Consider the following 19,276-nt stretch of genomic DNA (forward strand, 5'->3'; position numbering starts at 1 on the left):
TTCCTGCACCGCAAGACCACACGATGCTGAGCTGTGATGTGCAAGGAAGCTACACCCACAGCCCAGTCACTCAGAGACTGGGTCCCACCTCGGTGATGCCGAGTCAGCTTTCAATTCCGGACATCAGAGGGAGCTGCAGCCGGGAGCTGCGATCATCATATTACACAGCACTGTGCACTTACAATTGGTCATTTTGCCTATGATTTATACTACAGTAGTCCAAAGTTACTGATAACATGGGAACAGGCTTACTGAGCAAAAAAAAAAAAGGTTTAATGGGATTTATCAGGTTGACCATTATTAGCGTCCTTGGTGACTAGGAGGATACGATATCTCACGGAGGCTGTTCTGATGGGGGCCCCCAATGATATACTGCGCCTTGATAATGCTGAGGGTCATAGTACATACTGGATGCATTAATATTAACAGATCTAACAGGTGAAATGTCATTAACTTACAAATTCATCTATATAAAAGGCAAGAGGCCGAACCGTTATAAAGAAAAAAAAATGGAATGGGAGCTTCAAGTCAATCATTGTCTTGTTGATTGACATGAAGCAGTTTCTTAAAGGGATTGCCCAGGACTTTAACATTGATGGCCTATCCTTTACAATAGGTCAGAAAGTGCATAATATATATGGGCTGAAAAGTCAGCTCCTAATAAAGTGCATACAAGATGCACAAGAATTATATATAAATCCAAATCATATATACCCGTAATGTGTGGCTCAATGTGTCCAGGCTCCCTCCTTTATTAGGAACTGACTTTTCAGCCCATATATATTATGCACTTTATTATTATCCTCATCATTTTTGTATGATTATTTATATATAGTGCTCACTTTGTCCTTTTTATATGTATTTTTTACATGTATTTTTCTGTAATTATGGTATGTTACTATGTCTGGTTCTGTATACTCATTGGTAATTATGTAATAAATTTGAGTCTTAATGTTTTAGACTCCGTTTGGTGTATTCATTTTTTGAGTAGGTTATTGTATTTATTATGAATATCCATTTATGACTTATTATTTGGTGAATTTTTTCATTTAGGCCTCTTTCACACATCAGTTTTTTGCCTTCAGGCGCGATCCGGCTTTTTTTGGAAAAAACGGATCCGGCAAAATGCAATGCCGGATCCGTTTTTTCCCCATTGACTTGCATTAGCGCCGGATGGCATTGCGTTTCATCCGTTTTTTGCCGGATCCGGCAACTTGTCTCATTCCGGCGTCTTGAAAAAACGTCTACTGTAACGTTTTTTGTCTCCGGCGAAAAAGCCGGAAGCGCCGGATCCGGCGCTTCCAGCTTTTTGCTACAATGAAAGTCTATGGGCGCCGGAATGCGCCGGATCCAGAAAAAGACGGATCCAGCAACCGGATCCGGTTTTTTTAAGTCTGAGCATGCTCAGATCCAATTGGCCAGCCGCCAGGAACAGAGACGGATCCAGCAAAAAAACGGATCCGTTTCTACAGTTCTCCAAAATTTATGCCGGATCCGTTTTTTCTAAAAAAAGCCGGATCCTGCCTGACGGCAAAAAACTGATGTGTGAAAGTAGCCTTAGTTGTTGGCTTATTAGAAAGGCCATCAATGTTAAAGTCTTAAATAACCCCTTTAAATCATCCAAGTTTACCAATTGCTTGTGCGGCCATCGGCCTCTTTTACCAACAATCCAATAAAGATGCATGCTCGAGCTTGTTACTGCCATCAGAAGAGCCCCTGACACGGATCTTAGAGATGAGCAGATGCTCGGGCATGAAATCCAACATGTCCAATCCTTCAATTTTATTATATTTCAGCAGAAGTATACCTAATGGGTATACAATACTGGGCAGAAGTAAAGAGCAGACATGTAAATGGATAACAGCAGGGATCAGAGCTCAACTCTGGCAGCTGCAGTCAGTGACAGACGTGTGGCATCTCCTCAGGTCCTGAGTGCCCTCCTCCAGCTTGCTGATTGCTGGGGATCCAGCCGAAAATAAGAACCACTCAGTTTTTTTTCCTTTTTCATACCTTCTAGAAAATAAAAAATGGAATCCAATTAAATGTCATGAGGCCTAGTGTCCTTCTAATAACACTCAACTGATAACCAAGTGGACGGTAATAGTTTTCATAGGGGATACATGAGCAGAAATGATTCACATAGCTGTGTATCCTGTGATCATACGAAATAATCATCGCTGAAAACTGTAGAGATAGAAGAATAAGCAATGTGGACTGTAATTATAGGAGTCATCATCCATTATACAGCTGCTTAGCCCCATATATGATAAAATATAGTGACGCTGTCTGTTATCATTCACTTCTGTTCTAATTGGTTTCCTTAATTCCAACCCAACATGACCCAGTTATTTGACGCGACCTTACAAGCTAATGAGTGTACTAGGGTCTTAAGTGTCAAAATTAATTTAGTCTGTTTGGTTTCTGGAGGGGGAATACTGTCTGTAGTTTTTAATTGAATACACAGTACAACTATTAACACAATGTTGCTTTTGGTCTGACATTTTGGCGCTCATTCTTTTGATTTGAAGAGTTTATTGATTGAATTCTGGTTTCCTGAAGCTACCACTAGGGGGAGCTTAGTGTGTACTCCTTATTGAGTTCAATGTATAAAAGGTATGCACTAATACTCCCTCTAGTGGCAGCAGCAAGAATTTTTTTTCTCATTACTTCTGTGCCAGGGAGTTGAATTCAGTCTTCCCATTCTGTAGAAAAGACTCTTCTTCAGTAGTCTCATGATCATCACAGACAGGGTGACAATGACAAGTCACACCTCTACTGTATACTATACACAGCAGTAAATAACGCCAGAGATACCATTTAAAATAAGTGAAGGGCATAGCTCACCTCTTCCCTTCACAATCACTTTTGTCTGGATTAAAGAATGCTCAGATAATGCTTCTTCTACCCAAACAAATAAGGTCTGCATCGTCTTTTTTTTTTGCTGCTAACATCCACATGAAGAACAGGAAGGAGAAGTGGAATATTAATCCTAGTGGCCAGTGTGGAAATTGTAAGTTTTTTTTACTTTATTTTAATAAGAAAAAAAAAAAAAAAAAAATTCTAAAAAAATAGACAGTGAAAAAAAATTGACATAAAAATCTAATTTAAAGAAATATATAATTTCTGATTATACAATCCCTTTAATGGATCTTGCAAATATCTACAATAAGTTTGAAATTATAATAGAAAAGATTATTGTAACCTCATTATATTTCCCTTTCAGGGGCTGCATGGCTGAGGATGCTACATCGATGGCAGACATGTCCGGAGGAGAGTTGGCATTAATTCCTAGGACAGATACACCATTTTTATCATTTACTAGCTGAAGAGCCCGGCGTTGCCTGGGCATAGTAACCAACTGTGGTTAGTTATAACAAATTATAATTATTATATTGCACATAAAAACCGTGCATCTAATCCTATCCTGTGTGATACTGACTGCTGAGCCGTGTATCTAATCCTATTCTGTGTGATACTGTCTGCTGAGCCGTGTATCTAATCCTATCCTGTGTGATACTGTGTGCTGAGCTGTGTACCTAATCCTATCGTGTGATACTGACTGCTGAGCTGTGTATTTAATCCTATCCTGTATGATACTGACTGCTGAGCTGTGTATCTAATCCTATCCTGTGTGATACTGTGTGCTGAGCTGCGTATGTAATCCTCTCCTATATGATACTGACTGCTGAGCCATGAATCCTCTCCTGTGTGATACTGTGTGCTGAGCCGTGTATCTAATCCTATCCTGTGTGATACCGGGCTCCCCCTGCAGTCTGTGTCAGAGGGTGGTCTGTGTTGGCACGGTAATAAATTGTGTTATTTCCAGCTTTACAGAAGGACGATAACACCATAGAAATGATAAGAATAATAGGCCTCAGTTACCACAACTGCCTACAAAGAAAACTGTTGCTGATAGCAACCAGTCACAGCTCATTTTTCATCTTTTAAACAGCTCTGGGACAGCATGGCGAGTTCTGAGTGGCGAGTTTTGAGTGGCGACTTTTATGTGCGAGGTTGGTGTATGTGTGGTGAAATGTGTGCTGAGGGTGGTATATGTGTTGAAGCACATGGTAGTGTGTGGTGCATTTTGTGTGTGTGTTCATATCCCTGTGTGCGGTGAGTATCCCATATCAGGGCCCCACCTTAGCAACTGTACGGTATATACTCTTTGGCGTCATCGCTCTCATTCTTTCAGTCCCCCTTGTTCACATCTGGCAGCTGTCAATTTGCCTCCAACACTTTTCCTTTCACTTTTTCTCCAGTATGTAGATAGGGGCAAAATTGGTGAATTGGAACACGCAGGGTTAAAATTTCACCTCACAACATAGCCCATGATGTTCTCGGGGTCCAGACGTGCGACTGTGCCAAATTTTGTGGCTGTAGCTACGACGGCACGGATGCCAATCCCGGACATACATACATACATACACACATACATTGAGCTTTATATATTAGATTCCTTATAGACCGTAGCAGTGTTCAATACTGAAGGGACATGATTCTCGCAGCATCCTGTTTGTCATTATGTTATTCACTGCTTCCGAAAATGAATGGCTGGTAATGTGGAAAAACGGTGTCAGAGGATTAGGTGACGGCTTCTCCTTCCATCCCAGCAGAGGCACATGATGCCGAGGAGGATACTACGTCATCGGGGACGGCAGAGCTTTCTGTGTCTTCTGAGTTAGGTTGTTTGTGATATGCACTATATCGCATACATCAATGCTATAACCGCACCGCTAAAAATTATAGAAGTGATACAGTAGCTTCTGGTCACGCACCTGTTCAGACAGGGCTTTTGGAATAAGTGATTCATTGCAAACAGCAGCAAATGGGCCCCAATGAATATTATGGGGTCCAATTAATGTTCCTTTTTATTTATTTTAAGAATGGAAAAAAAAAAGTCTTGCATGCAGAACTATTTCTTCCATTCCAGATCCCACCATAATCAGAGACACCCCACTACCAGGGTTGGACTGGCCCACCAGAGAACCGGAGAATCCTCCGGTGGGCCCTCACTTCTCCTTCAGGAGATTACATAGTGCAAACATTGCCGCTGCAATTGGGCTCTTGAGTGGGGAAGAAAGGTGGGCCTTCAGAATCAAATCCTCTGGTGGGCCCAATGTTCTTCAGTCTATCACTGCCCACTACTGCTACTGTTTGCAGAACTAATGCAATGGAACCAAGAGCGGATGCAGACAGGAGAGGCCCATGCGCAATAGCTCATCATAACACAGTTTGACCTGCTTCTGGCCCCCTTACTACTTGGGCCCCTGTGCCATCATCATGCACCAATGGCATGTTGAATGGAACACTTATTCTGTAAGTTCGCAAATGAATGTCCGAACAGACATGTGAACAAAGGCCAACAAAGGAGGTATAATAAAAGAGATAGGCACAGAGGCAGCCACTACGAGAACCATAGGATAGACGGGCCCAGTTGGCCATTTCAACAGTATCTACACCCTCAGGATGCAGATACCATTGAATCCAATGACGGAACAGTGAGCCAGCAGCTCCCTGTGCCACCATTCTGCTTGAACGTCTGAGCTCTGAGACTCGTCACAGCAGGTGTAACGGCATCATTAATTCGCGCCTCTTGTGTCTGAGTCCACACAATGCACAGACCAGGGCAACACGGCAGAGTAATTGTGGGTGAGATTAATATTTTGCCAACCATTTATGCTGGGGGTTACTGGGACCATCATACTATTTGGGAGGCTGTGGTGCCATCAAACTGTGTGGAAGGCTATGGTATCAACATACTATTTGGAGCCCAGTAAGGACCATCATAGTGTATGAAGGGATATATGGACCATTATACTGTTTCAGGGGGTGTGGGGGGGCATCATACCTTGTGATGGGGCTGTGGGAGCATCATACTATGTGTGGGACTGTGGGACTATCATACTGATGGGGGGCTATGGGTTCATAATGTGTATGGGAGAATGTGGGGGCCATCACAGTGGGACAGCCATACTGTTTGTGGAGGGTTATGCGAGCCATCATACTGCGAGAGACTGTGGGGGCCTTCTGTGTGGGGGGATGTATTGTGAGAGCATTATACTGTGTGGGGGGGGATGTATTGTGAGAGCATTATACTGTGTGGGGGGGGATGTATTGTGAGAGCATTATACTGTGTGGGGGGGGATGTATTGTGAGAGCATTATACTGTGTGGGGGGGGGATGTATTGTGAGAGCATTATACTGTGTGGGGGGGATGTATTGTGAGAGCATTATACTGTGTGGGGGGATGTATTGTGAGAGCATTATACTGTGTGGGGGGATGTATTGTGAGAGCATTATACTGTGTGGGGGGGATGTATTGTGAGAGCATTATACTGTGTGGGGGGGATGTATTGTGAGAGCATTATACTGTGTGGGGGGGATGTATTGTGAGAGCATTATACTGTGTGGGGGGATGTATTGTGAGAGCATTATACTGTGTGGGGGATGTATTGTGAGAGCATTATACTGTGTGGGGGGGATGTATTGTGAGAGCATTATACTGTGTGGGGGGGATGTATTGTGAGAGCATTATACTGTGTGGGGGATGTATTGTGAGAGCATTATACTGTGTGGGGGATGTATTGTGAGAGCATTATACTGTGTGGGGGATGTATTGTGAGAGCATTATACTGTGTGGGGGTGGTGTACCGTGAGGGCATCATATTGTGGGGTGGGTCATTGTGCGTGCATTATACTTTGGGAGGGGTTCAGTGTGTGGGCATCATACTGTGTGTGGAGTGATGAACTGGGGGTGCCTTACACTGTGCAGGGAGAACTGTTCAGCATCATGTGGAGATTTTCTGAGGAGCTGTCATACTGTGCATGCGAGGGGTACTGTGGGGGCAAATTGTATGGAATAACATACTGTGTGTGGAGCATGGTTCAGCAGCATAATGTGAAGGCTTTCTGAGTAGCCACCATACTGTGCATGTGAGAGGTACATGCATTTTGGTTGACATCATACTGTATGGAGACTCTGAAAGGGGTATCATTGTGGGTCAGAACAATACTGCATAAAATATCCCTCCACCTTTGTTTAAAAAAATGCCCTTTTGTGACTATAACTGTGCCCTGACCCTGCCTTCTCTGCAGAATATATATATATTTATAGCTCAGTGTGGGTGGGTATGTACGTATGTCCGAGATTGGCATCAGCACCGTCGCAGCTACAGCCACACGTCTGGACCCCGAGAGCGTCATAGGCTATGTTGTGAGGCAAAATTTTAACTCCGCGCGTTCCAATTCACCAAACAATTTTGCCCCTATCTACATAATGGGGAAAAAGTGAAAGGAAAAGTGTCGGAGGCAAATTGACAGCTGCCAGATGTGAACAAGGGGGACTTAAAGAATGAGAGCGATGGCGCCAAAGAGTATATACCGTACAGTTGCTAAGGTGGGGCCCTGACATGGGATACTCACCACACACGGGGATATGAACACACACACAAAATGCGCCACACACTACCACGTGCTTCAACACATACACCACCCTCAGCACACATTTCACCACACATACACCAACCTCGCACATAAAAGTCGCCACTCAAAACTGGCCACACTGTCCCAGAGCTGTTTAAAAGATGAAAAATGAGCTGTGATTGGTTGCTATCAGCAACAGTTTTTTTTGTAGACAGTTGTGGTAACTGAGGCCTATTATTCTTATCATTTCTATGGTGTTATCGTCCTTCTGTAAAGCTGGAAATAACACAGTTTATTACCGTGCCAACACAGACCACCCTCTGACACAGACTACAGGGGGAGCCCAGTATCACACAGGATAGGATTAGATACACGGCTCAGCAGTCAGTATCACACAGGATAGGATTAGATACACATCTCAGCAGGCAGTATCACACAGGAGAGGATTAGATACACGGCTCAGCAGTCAGTATCACACAGGATAGGATTAGATATACAGCTCAGCAGTCAGTATCACACAGGATAGGATTAGATACACGGCTCAGCAGTCAGTATCACACAGGATAGGATTAGATACACAGCTCAGCAGTCAGTATCACACAGGATAGGATTAGATACACGGCTCAGCAGTCAGTATCACACAGGATAGGATTAGATACACAGCTCAGCAGTCAGTATCACACAGGATAGGATTAGATACACAGCTCAGCACACAGTAACACAGAATAGTATTAGATACACGGCTCAGCAGACAGTATCACACAGAATAGGATTAGATGCACGGTTTTTATGTGCAACATAATCATAATTTGTTATAACTAACCACAGCTAATATATATATATATATATATATATATATATATATATATATATATATATATATATCTATATCTATATATCTATATATATATACACATACATATACACACACACACACACACACACACACACACACACACATATATATACACACATATACATACACACACCCACTAGCTGAAGAGCCCGGCGCTGCCCGAGCATAGTAACTAACTACGGTTAGTTATAACAAATTATATATATCTATCTATCTATCTATCTGAGTGTAGAGCCCCGCCCACTCCGCATAGCCACATTCACTATAATATCCCACATCATCCCGTCAGCCAGAGCTACCGGACTACTACCCCTAATATCCCACATCATCCCGTCAGTCTGGGGTCAGAACCAGAGCGCTGAGTGGAACGGTCCTAACTTCCATACCAATGATCCCTTTGAGAGACCCTGGGATCAGAACCACAGAGCTGAGGGATTTGCCCTAACGTCCGTACAGGAGATCCCTTTAAGAGAGCCTGAGGTCAGTACCAGAGCATTTGAAGGCTATTGCCCTGACTTCCATACTGAGGATCCCTTTAAGAGAGGCCTGGGATCTGAACCAAAGCACTGGATGGGTTTGCCCTGCCTTCCATACTGGAGATCCCTTTAAGTATTGGGGTCAGTACCAAAACGTGGAGAGGATTTGCCCTAACTTGCATACCATTGATCGACGGGAGGGGGTGATTCATTTCTGTCATGTGCTCTGTGCTCCTGTCTGGGGGACAGACAATGGCTGGGAGCTTATGTTCCTGGGGATGCTAGATTTTCCCCACCATGTCAGTGTCTGATGAGGTGTTGTCAAGGGGGGGAAACTTGCTCATAGCAACCAATCACAGCTCAGCTACTTTTAACCTCCTCTGGTGAAATGAGAGATGCTTAGTGATTGGTTGCAAGGAAAACTGTTGATGATAGCAATCAATGACAGCTGAGCTTCTTTTGAACAGCCCTGGTGAGATGAAAGATGCTTCGTGATTGGTTGGTGATACACACACACACATATATATTTATTATAATGTGGAATTTTGCTCTTTGACCTCATAATTTCAATGTACATACATGTGGGCATATAGAGAAAAAAAAACGAGCATGTTCTGTTGCAAACAGTATTACACTAATTTTTTTATCGTGCAAGGCCCCATACGGTGACACTATTACACACGGGGACGTTATCAGTTCTGTGTATAAAGGGGACTGGCTGACTGCTCAGTTCAGCTAAGCCAGGGCCCATCTCTGTCTATGCATTAGCCATGGCAATATAGAGGGCAGGATAATATATAGAAATTATCAGTCAGCCAGTCCCCTGCAAATAAAGCACTGGTGTTCTGCCTTCACAAGAAGTTTTTCCATGTAAGCAACACAGGACCAAGATTGGAGCTGCTGAACCCTCGCACTAGAGAGGTATCTGCAGATCTGAAAACGTGATAATAGAAGAATATTGTCTTAAATTATATAGATTACTGTTTGATATAGCATGTCTGTGCCTGCCCCTATTTGTCTCTCTTCTCTCCTCATCCCCCTCCACTGTCCATAGACTATTATAAACTGCAACTGTCACCTGAGCCCTCAGTAAAGCTGACAACCAGTTTTCAACGAGTAGGAGAAAGGAGCATACTGTGCAAAAGTTTTAGGCAGGCGTGGAAAAAATGCAAAGTGAGAATACTTCCAAAAATTGAAGTGTTAATAGTTTAATTTTATCAACAACATACAAAGTGAATGAACAAAAGAGGAATCTAAATCAAATCAATATTTAGTGTGACCATCATTTGATTTCAAAACTTCTGGCTACACTTGCACACAGTTTTTGAAGAAGCTCAGTATGGAGGTTCTTCCAAACATCTTGGAGAACAAACCACTAGAGAGGAGCGAACCTAAAGTTAAAAGTTAAACTCTGAACACGAACTTCTCCTGGAAGTCCATTTTAATGTTCAGACGAGAGAAATAGTCCGTATTCTTTTGAATGGGGTTCGGGTTCTAGTTCAAATTTGGGTACAATTCTGGTACCCAAACAGAACTTTGAAATAACGTTTTGGTCGCATACCAGAATCCGAACTATGGGTCCGCTCATTGCTACTAACCACAAATCTTCTGTGGATGTCGCTTGTGCAAATTCTTCTGTCTTTTCATTTAATCCCAGAGAGCGTTGATTTTGAGATGAGGGCTCTGTGGGGCCGTATCAGCACTTGGGACTTATTTTTCTTTTACATTGACCATATTTCTTAATGACATTGGCTGTGTATTTGGGGGTCGCTGTCCTGCTGCAGAATAAACTTTAAGCCAACCAGACATCTCCCTCAGCATTAAGAACACCATTAATTCTGACCAAATCCCCAACTCGGTTTGTTAGATTCAAAGAAGGAATTTTTATGGATTAAGCGTGCGCTGCCAGACCATCACTCCTCACAAGTTGTATGCTTTATACATTTAATTCCCAACGCGTTTCAAAGTTAAAAACTTCTTCCTCAGGGGATGATATGTACATGTCATCCCCTGAGGAAGAAGTTTTTAACTTTGAAACGCGTTGGGAATTAAATGTATAAAGCATACAACTTGTGAGGAGTGATGGTCTGGCAGCGCACGCTTAATCCATAAAAATTCCTTCTTTGAATCTGATGATTTTATGGCCACGGCGCGGTCATTTGGATGTGCAGCAGGCTGACCTTGTTCCTTTATGTCTGATACTCTCCTGCACAAGGTGAGTATAACTAATTGTTTTATATTCTGATTTTCTCGGGTAAGACCCTATTGCGCTCTTTTTCTTTCAGTTTTTACAACTCGGTTTGTTAAGATACAGCCCAAAGCCTACAAGGACCTTCCACCATGCTTCACAGTTGTTTGCAGACACTCAATATTGTACCGCTTTCCAGCCCTTCGATAAACATACTGCCTTCTGTTACAGCCAAATATTTTACATTTTGACTCATCAGTCCAGAGCATCTGCTGCAGTTTTTCTGGATCCCAGATCCTTTGTTTTCATGCATAGCTGAGTCACTTGACCTTGTTTCTATGCCAAAGATAAAGCTTTTAGGACACAATTCTTCCATGAAGACCTCTTCTGGCCAGACGACTTCGAACAGTAGATGGGTGTAGCTGGATCCCTGCGATTACTCCCAGTTTTGAGCTGTTGGCACTGCTGGACATCTTCCGCTATCGAAGGTAAGTAAGAATGATGTGTATTTCATCTGTTGCACTGAGTTTCTTTGGCAGCCCTGTTATGAGCTCATTTTCTCGTTCACCTTTGATGTCCGATGAACCCACTCTGCTGGTGAAAGGAGGTGGTGAAACTGATTTGGATGGGAGAAACCTGTCACCTGAACAGGTGGATTGCGATTGGACATCCGGAATCTCTGAGTGGATATAAGGCAGCCGACGCCCTGTAGGGTTGCTGGTGATTCCTCTGCTTTGAGCTCTGGCCTCCAGTTCAGTTTCTGTCTTCTAAAGCTAAGTTTTTGCTCTGTTATTGTTCCATGAGATTTTGTCTGATTTGCTTAGTTTTGTGTTCAGCCAGCCCCAGCTGGGCCTTTGCTGAATTTCCATTTTTGTCCCTGATCGGTTAATTCTCTTTTGCTCTGTCTTCAGAATATATCGGAGTGCTGATATAGGGATTTTGAAATCTAGTGACTTGAGGGCCATTTTTCCTATCAGACGTGTTGGGACATTTTTGGTAGGGTTTTTGCGGATTGCAGCCAGCATCTTTTCTGTCCTTTCCTATCTAGTTGGGCCCCATCGTTTGCTCTGCCTGTCTTTCTGTCTGTGTTTTCATCTGTTTTCACCGTCAATACATGTTGGGGGCTGTCTATTGCTTTGGGGTCTGCTCTGGGGCAGTTTAGATTTCCCCTTTCTTTCTTTAGGCTTATTTACACTGTGTTCCAAATTATTATGCAAATGATATTTTTCTATAATTTTCCTAAATAGTCAGTACAAATGACAGTCAGTCTAATAAAAGTCATCACCCGTTAGAGTATACATCAAATTTTATTGAAGAAACCTCCCAATGATAACAGTATAATCTCCAAAATGAATAAAAACTCAAATTGCACTGTTCCAAATTATTATGCACAGTAGAATTTCTAAACATTTTATATGTTTTAAAGAACTGGAAATGCTCATTTGTGTTATTTGCAGCATTAGGAGGTCACATTCACCGAACAAAAAAGCTATTTAACTCCAAAACATCCTAACAGGCCAAGTTACATGCTATCATAGGAACCCTTCTGTGACATCACCTTCACAATTCTTGCATCCATTGAACTTGGTAGTTTTTGGAGAGTTTCTGCTTGGATTTCTTTGCATGAAGTCGGAATAGCCTCCCAGAGTTGCTGTTTTGATGTGAACTGCCTCCCACCCTCATAGATCTTTTGCTTGATGATACTCCAAAGGTTCTCTACAGGGTTGAGGTCAGGGGAAGATGGTGGCCACACCATGAGTTTATCTCCTATTATGCCTATAGCAGTCAATGACTCAGAGGTATTCTTTGCAGCATGAGATGGTGCATTGTCATGCATGAAGAGGATTTTGCTCCTGAAGGCACATTTCTGCTTTTTATACCATGGAAGACAGCTGTCAGTCAGAAACTCTATATAAAGTACTTTGCAGAGGTCATTTTCACACCTTCAGGAACATTTAAGAGCCCTACCAGCTGTTTCCCCATGATTCCAGCCCAAAACATAACTCCTCCTCCTCCTTGCTGAAGTCGCAGCCTTGTTGGGACAAAGTGGCCATCCACCAACCATCCATCTGGACCATCCAGGGTTGCTCGACAGTAAACAAGACTGTATGAAAAATAGTCTTCATGTATGTCTGGACCCACTGCTACAATTTCTGCTTGTGAACACTTTTTAGGGGTGGCCGAATAGTAGGTTTATGCACCACAGCAAGCCTTTGAAGGATCCTACAGCATGAGGTTCAAGGGACTCCAGAGGCACCAGCAGCTTTAAATATCTGTTTGCTGGTTTGTAATGGCTTTTTAGCAGCTCCTCTCTTAATCCAATGAACTTGCCTGGCAGAAACCTTCCTCATTCTGCCTTTATCAGCACAAACATGTCTGTGCTCAGAATCAACCACAAATCTCTTAACAGTACAATGATCACGTTTAAATTTTTGGGAAATATCTAATGTTTTCATCTCTTGACCAAGGCATTGCACTATTTGATGCTTTTCAGCAGCAGAGAGGTCCTTTTTCTTTCCTAAATTCCTTGAAACCTGTGCCCTGCTTAATAATGTGGAACATCATTCTTAAGTAGTTTTCCTTTAATTGGGCTCACCTGGTAAACTAATTATCACAGGAATTTGAGATTGATTTCAGTGATCCAAAGAGCCCTGATACACAATACCATCTATGAGTTTATTTGAAAAACAAAAAATTACATCTTTATGACACTTAAATCCAATTTGCATAATAATTTGGAACGCAGTGTAGTGCTCCGGCTGTGACGAGGCGTCTAGGACCACCGTAGGAACGCTCCACGGCTACTGTTAGTTGTTGTGAATAGGATAAGGGGTCTGCAATCCGCTAGCTACCAACCTCTCCGGTTTTCTGGACTTAGCTTGCATTTTTGTTTATTCCTCCTCCGGTGACTCATTCATAACACAGCCCACTGCATTGACGTTCTTCAGTATTGCCCATTTCTTGGTCCTTCTTCAAAACAGCTTGAGCAGCATATCTTTATACCCTAGTCTGCTTTGAAATCTTTGCTGATGCAGTATCACCATCACTACTTTGCATCTTGTCGCTGTGCTCATTCTTGCCATGATATATAATAAGGACTCACTCCCACTTGCAATTAAATCGGGTGAATGCACTGTGATTAAAAATCGGAATGCATTCATACCAATTTATTGCTATGCATTGGTTCTCAATGGTGTTTTTTTCCCACTATGACTGGATCGCAATGGAACAGGAAAAATAATTGCAGTATGCTGCTATTGCTGCCAAATTCAGATCACATGCACCAATATAAGGGTACGTGTGAAACATCGCCGGCATCGGTGGAAATCGCACTGCACTCAGGTGATTTCTGAGTGCATCACTGATTGTGGATACTTCACACTAGACCTCAAGCAGCTCGGATTGTGTGTCTCTCCACTCTTCCTCCACACTCTGGACCTTGATTCCAAGGTCTAGTGTGAAGTTTCCAAAATCAGTGATGGTTTGGGGAGCCATGTCATCTGCTGCTGTAGGTCCATTGTGTTTTATCAAGACCAAAGTCAGTTCAGCCATCTACCAGGACATTTTAGAGCACTCCATGCTTCCCTCTGCCAACAAGCTTTTTGGAGATGGAAATTTCATTCTTCAGCAGGACTTGGCGCCTGTCCACACTGCCAAAAGTAACATTGCCTGTTTTACAAACAACAGTATCACTGTGCTTGATTGGCCAGAAAACTCACCTGACCTTAACCCCATAGAGAATCTATGGAGTACTGTCAAGAGGAAGATGAGAGACACCAGACCCAACCATGCAGACAAGCTGAAGGCTGCTATCAAAGCAACCTGGGCTTCCATAACCCCTCAGCAGTGCCACAGGCTGATCGCCTCCATGCCATGCTGCATTGATGAAGTAATTGATGCAAAAGGAGCCCTGACCAAGAATTGAGTGCATTTACTGAACATGCATTTCGGTAGGCCAACATTTTGAATTTTAAAATAATTTTCCAAGCTGGTGTTATAAAGTATTCTAATTTACTGAGATAATGACTTTTGGGTTTTCATTGGCTGTAAGCCATAATCATCAACATAAACAGAAATAAACACTTGAAATAGATCACTCTGTGTGTAATGACCAATATATGAGATTCACCTTTTGTATTGAAGAACGGAAATAAATTAACTTTTTGATGATATTCTAATTTTGTGAGATGCACCTGTAGATAGATAGTTTAGTGTATTCTTTTGACCTAAACCTGCAGGATTAGCACAGAGTTATTGGAGCAGTTCATGTGTCCAGATTTTCGATTATGCACGCAGAGAGACATACTGTATTGTAGTTCGCCAATTGACAAGTCACCTGCTGCATCCTGCTGGAGCCTTTTCAGGAAGCCATTGTTACTAGGTATATTAGCGGCTCCTGACGGCGGCCGGTGCCGCAGCCTCGGCTCTGAATGTACAATGAAGCAGAGCGGTACACTGTGACTACAGCTCACATTTGGCTCCCCGGCTTCTATTCAGTAAGCTCAGCTGGCTCCCGCTCACTGCTCAATACAGATCTGTAATACGAAGCCGCTCACACAATGGGACAGGAACGTGAAATTGAGCAAAGGCGACAGCCGTGCAGATTAATATGCGGAAATAAATGATTCTGTTGAACGGAGAAATAAAAGAAACAAGTCCTATTTTTACATTGTAAATAGAATTACTTTAAAGAATGTTTCCAAAGCCAAAGCGAGAGGAAAGAGCAAAAAGAAGAGAGGAAACGAGGTTTAAGATAGAAAAGATGGTTGGCACAAAAGGTACGATCGATGGATATAAGATAGATAGATAGATATGAGATAAATATTAGATAGATCTTATCGTATCATTCTTTTATCATATTTCCTAATAAGTATATAATATTCATATCTTATCTTTCCATCTTTCTATGAATCTATGTTGTTTTCTGTCTTTCTGCAAAATTCTTGATACTCCTCTGTTAAAGTAAGAACAACCCACAATGGTCACTGAAATATCTTGAAACTTTATCCATATAGCTGGATCCATCTTTACTTTGTTAACCAGTTTAATGTCCTCCATGTTCCTTCCTCTTTTGTGTATATAGGAGAAATTGATGCAGCTACTCTCCTCTCTCCAGCTCAGAGTCAATTGAAAATTAAGCGGTATAGCCAGCCCAGGGGGATATAACTAGAGAAGAGACAGCAACTAAAATGCTTGGGTGCTCGTTACTCAAACCAAGGAATTCCTGATACTCGCATGCTCATTTCGAGTAGCAAATATAATTGGAGTCAATTGGAAAGCTGAGATTTTTTCCAGCAGACCCTACAACGAGGTCTGGGAGGAAGTAAAAATGTTCAAATGGTTGGGAAATGTGCTGAATGGAAGGACAGCAGCATAGGGAAAACCCCTGGAAATATCTCTGACCCCCAGATCGCTGCTGAGAACAATGGTGTCACACTGTTACACCACTTTAAGGACTGACAATAAAACATTCCAAACAGACGAGGAATTGCATTTTACAGGAAAGAAAATGATAAACTTTTTTTTTCCTGTATAATGACTTGAATATAAGGCAAATTGTAAAAAGGATTTAAAAAATAATTGAATTAAAACAATTTATTTTTTTTAATTTAAAAATAAAAAAATGTCACTAATTTAAGAAGGAAGCAAGAACTGACAAAAATAAGTGACTCAGGCCCTGTATTAGACATAAAGGAGGACTTCATACACATTCTGATCAAATTGTCATGTATTGGTTCTCCTAGACTCAAAGACTAATGAAATGTACTCCAGACCTCAGAATAGTTTATGGGTGAACAATATAATTGAACAATTTTTTTGAGGGTTATATACCAACGAAATGTACCCAAGCTTTTTGTAAGTTTAACATACTATCGTAATGCAACAATAACAGTGTTAAACTGTATGGATGAGTCATTGAATCCATAAAAAAAATTAAATAAAATATTTTGAAACTGTAGTTATTGTACTTATAAAGTCAAATGCTATGCAGAAAGTGCAAAGTCAGATAGAAATTATGAAGAGGGTCATCCAGAGACTCCATGAGGATTGTCTGAGTGCCCGACGTCCACAGATGGGGTTGTGCTCACAGCTCAACACCGTGCAGCCCTCCAAAGAAATGCCATCCCACACCATTACTGACCCAATGCCAAACCGGTCATGCTGAAGTATGCTGCAGGCAGCAGAACGCTCTCCACGGCGTCTCCAGACTCTGTCACGTCTGTCACATGTGCTCAGTGTGAACTTGCTTTCATCTGTGAAGAGCACAGGGCGCCAGTGGCAAATTTTCCAATCCTGGTGTTCTGTGGTAAATGCCAAGCGTCCTGCACGGTGTTGGGCTGTGAGCACAACCCCCATCTGTGGACGTTGGGCCCTCAGACCATCCTCATGGAGTCGGTTTCTAACCGTTTGTACAGCCACACGCACATTTGTGGCCTGCTGGAGGTCATTTTGCAGGGCTCTGGCAGTGCTCCTCCTGTTCCTCCTTGCACAAAGGCCGAGGTAGTGGTCCTGCTGCTAGGCTGTTGCCCTCCTACGGCCCCCTCCACGTCTCCTGGTGTACTGGCCTGTCTCCTGATAGCGCCTCCAGCCTCTGGACATTACGCTGACAGACACAGCAAACCTTCTTGCCACAGCTGGCATTGATGTGCCATCCTGGACGAGCTGCACTACCTGAGCCACTTGTGTGGGGTGTAGAGTCCGTCTCATGCTACCACGAGTGTGAAAGAACCACCAACATTCAAAAGTGACCAAAACATCAGCCAGAAAGCATTGGTACTGAGATGTGATTTGTGGTCCCCACCTGCAGAACCACTCCTTTATTGAGCGTGTCTTGATAATTGTCAATAATTTCCATCTGTTGTCTATTCCATTTGCACAACAGCATGTGAAACTGATTGTCAATCAGTGTTGCTTCCTAAGTGGACAGTTTGATTTCACAGAAGTTTGATTTACTTGGAGTTATAGTCTGTTTAAGTGTTCCTTTTATTTTTTTGAGCAGTGTATTTACCAACATACTGCACAGGCCTAATCCCTGTCTACAGACTGGATTCTGTCACTCTCCCTGCCCCTGTGACTCTCTCACTCCCTAGGCTAAATGCAGATTGTATGTGATACAAACAATTAGCCCTTAGATGGGCTGTTATGATGGCTGAGCTTCAGCACCAGTATCAACACTCCAGGCCTCTGATTCATTATACTGTGCACACATTCCTTGACAAGCGCTTTCTCCCTCCAATATGAAGTGTCACAGAGCTGTGCAATGGTGTCAGTGTGCCGAGTAGGGCAGTGCCCATCCTTTTATAACCCCTGATGATGTCAGATGGCCAACCAATCACAGTAATGCCACAACCAAGATGGCTCCGGCATTACGGTGATTCACAGGCAATCCCCCGCATGCTTACTGGCTGCGTAACAGGCGCCAAAGATGCAGGGGATTTGAGTTTTATATTGAGCACTGCCCATTACTTGCCGAGTAACGACCACATCCGAGCACCGTGATACTCGAGTAATAACTGAGTATCACCAAGCACGTTCGCTCATCCCTACATATAACATATAAAATGGCCAGAAATAACGTTCTTTCCATGAGAGAAAAGCTGATGTCAGAGATTGGCGAAGTGTTAATGTTTATGGGCGGCCATGTGACATAGAAAAAAAAAAAAATAGTATTTTCTTGACAGACGGGAATCCTTCACCCATTTGTTGCCAGAGCTGTACTGTGCAGGAACAGTACTGTATATGGGCCCTTTGTAGGCAATAGCTCATCATGATGCAGAATTCCAACTGCTTTGGAAGTGGAAATGGGCCCCCTTACCTCTTGGGCCCCAGTGCGGCTGCACCAATGATATGCCCGCCATAGCTCTAACTTGATGCCCCTGGGGCTCCTATGCAATATCAGTAACAGGACCCCAGACTAACCATGTGCCATTTGTAATATTGGCATGTTCTTATGTGTCAGAGGAGTTCTAGGTCACGTCAGGCACCAGGGCCCAGGTGCAATTGCAAATTTGGTACCACCATAGCTTTAATCGACTTCTCATAAAGCAGATCAAAAGTCATGAAAAGCAAAATATTAAATTATGAAAAGTAATTTTATCTCACCTGACGGCCAGCCTTCTCTGACTTGGCTTCAGTGTTTCTTCTTTACAAAAGACACCTTAAAGAGATGGAATGAAAAGAAGAATAATACATGAAAGGGCCGGTCACGGGACACCCTTCACAACCATCACCCACATACATAACCAGTAGAAAACAGTGTAGGTATCCTCTGGATCTGCAGCTGCTGTAGGACTACACCTCCCAGCATCCTTTTTCAGCCGCTGCAGCTGG

The 19,276-nt window shown here is 42.8% G+C and overlaps 1 protein-coding gene across 1 annotated transcript in view; it reads right to left on the reverse strand.

The window, feature by feature from the left end:
• The window catches only part of MBOAT2 (membrane bound glycerophospholipid O-acyltransferase 2), a 280,154-nt gene that overhangs the window by 63,200 nt on the left and 197,678 nt on the right, over positions 1-19,276 (reverse strand). Inside the window, exon 7 of the mRNA XM_073568180.1 lies at positions 19,049-19,103. Within this exon, the coding sequence (XP_073424281.1) occupies positions 19,049-19,103 (55 nt within the window). The remainder of the gene's footprint in view (positions 1-19,048; positions 19,104-19,276) is intronic.

The sequence above is a fragment of the Dendrobates tinctorius genome, unplaced genomic scaffold, assembly GCF_039654945.1.
Source record: "Dendrobates tinctorius isolate UK_male_01 unplaced genomic scaffold, ASM3965494v1 ptg000021l, whole genome shotgun sequence".
NCBI classification, from domain to species: Eukaryota; Metazoa; Chordata; class Amphibia; order Anura; family Dendrobatidae; genus Dendrobates; species Dendrobates tinctorius.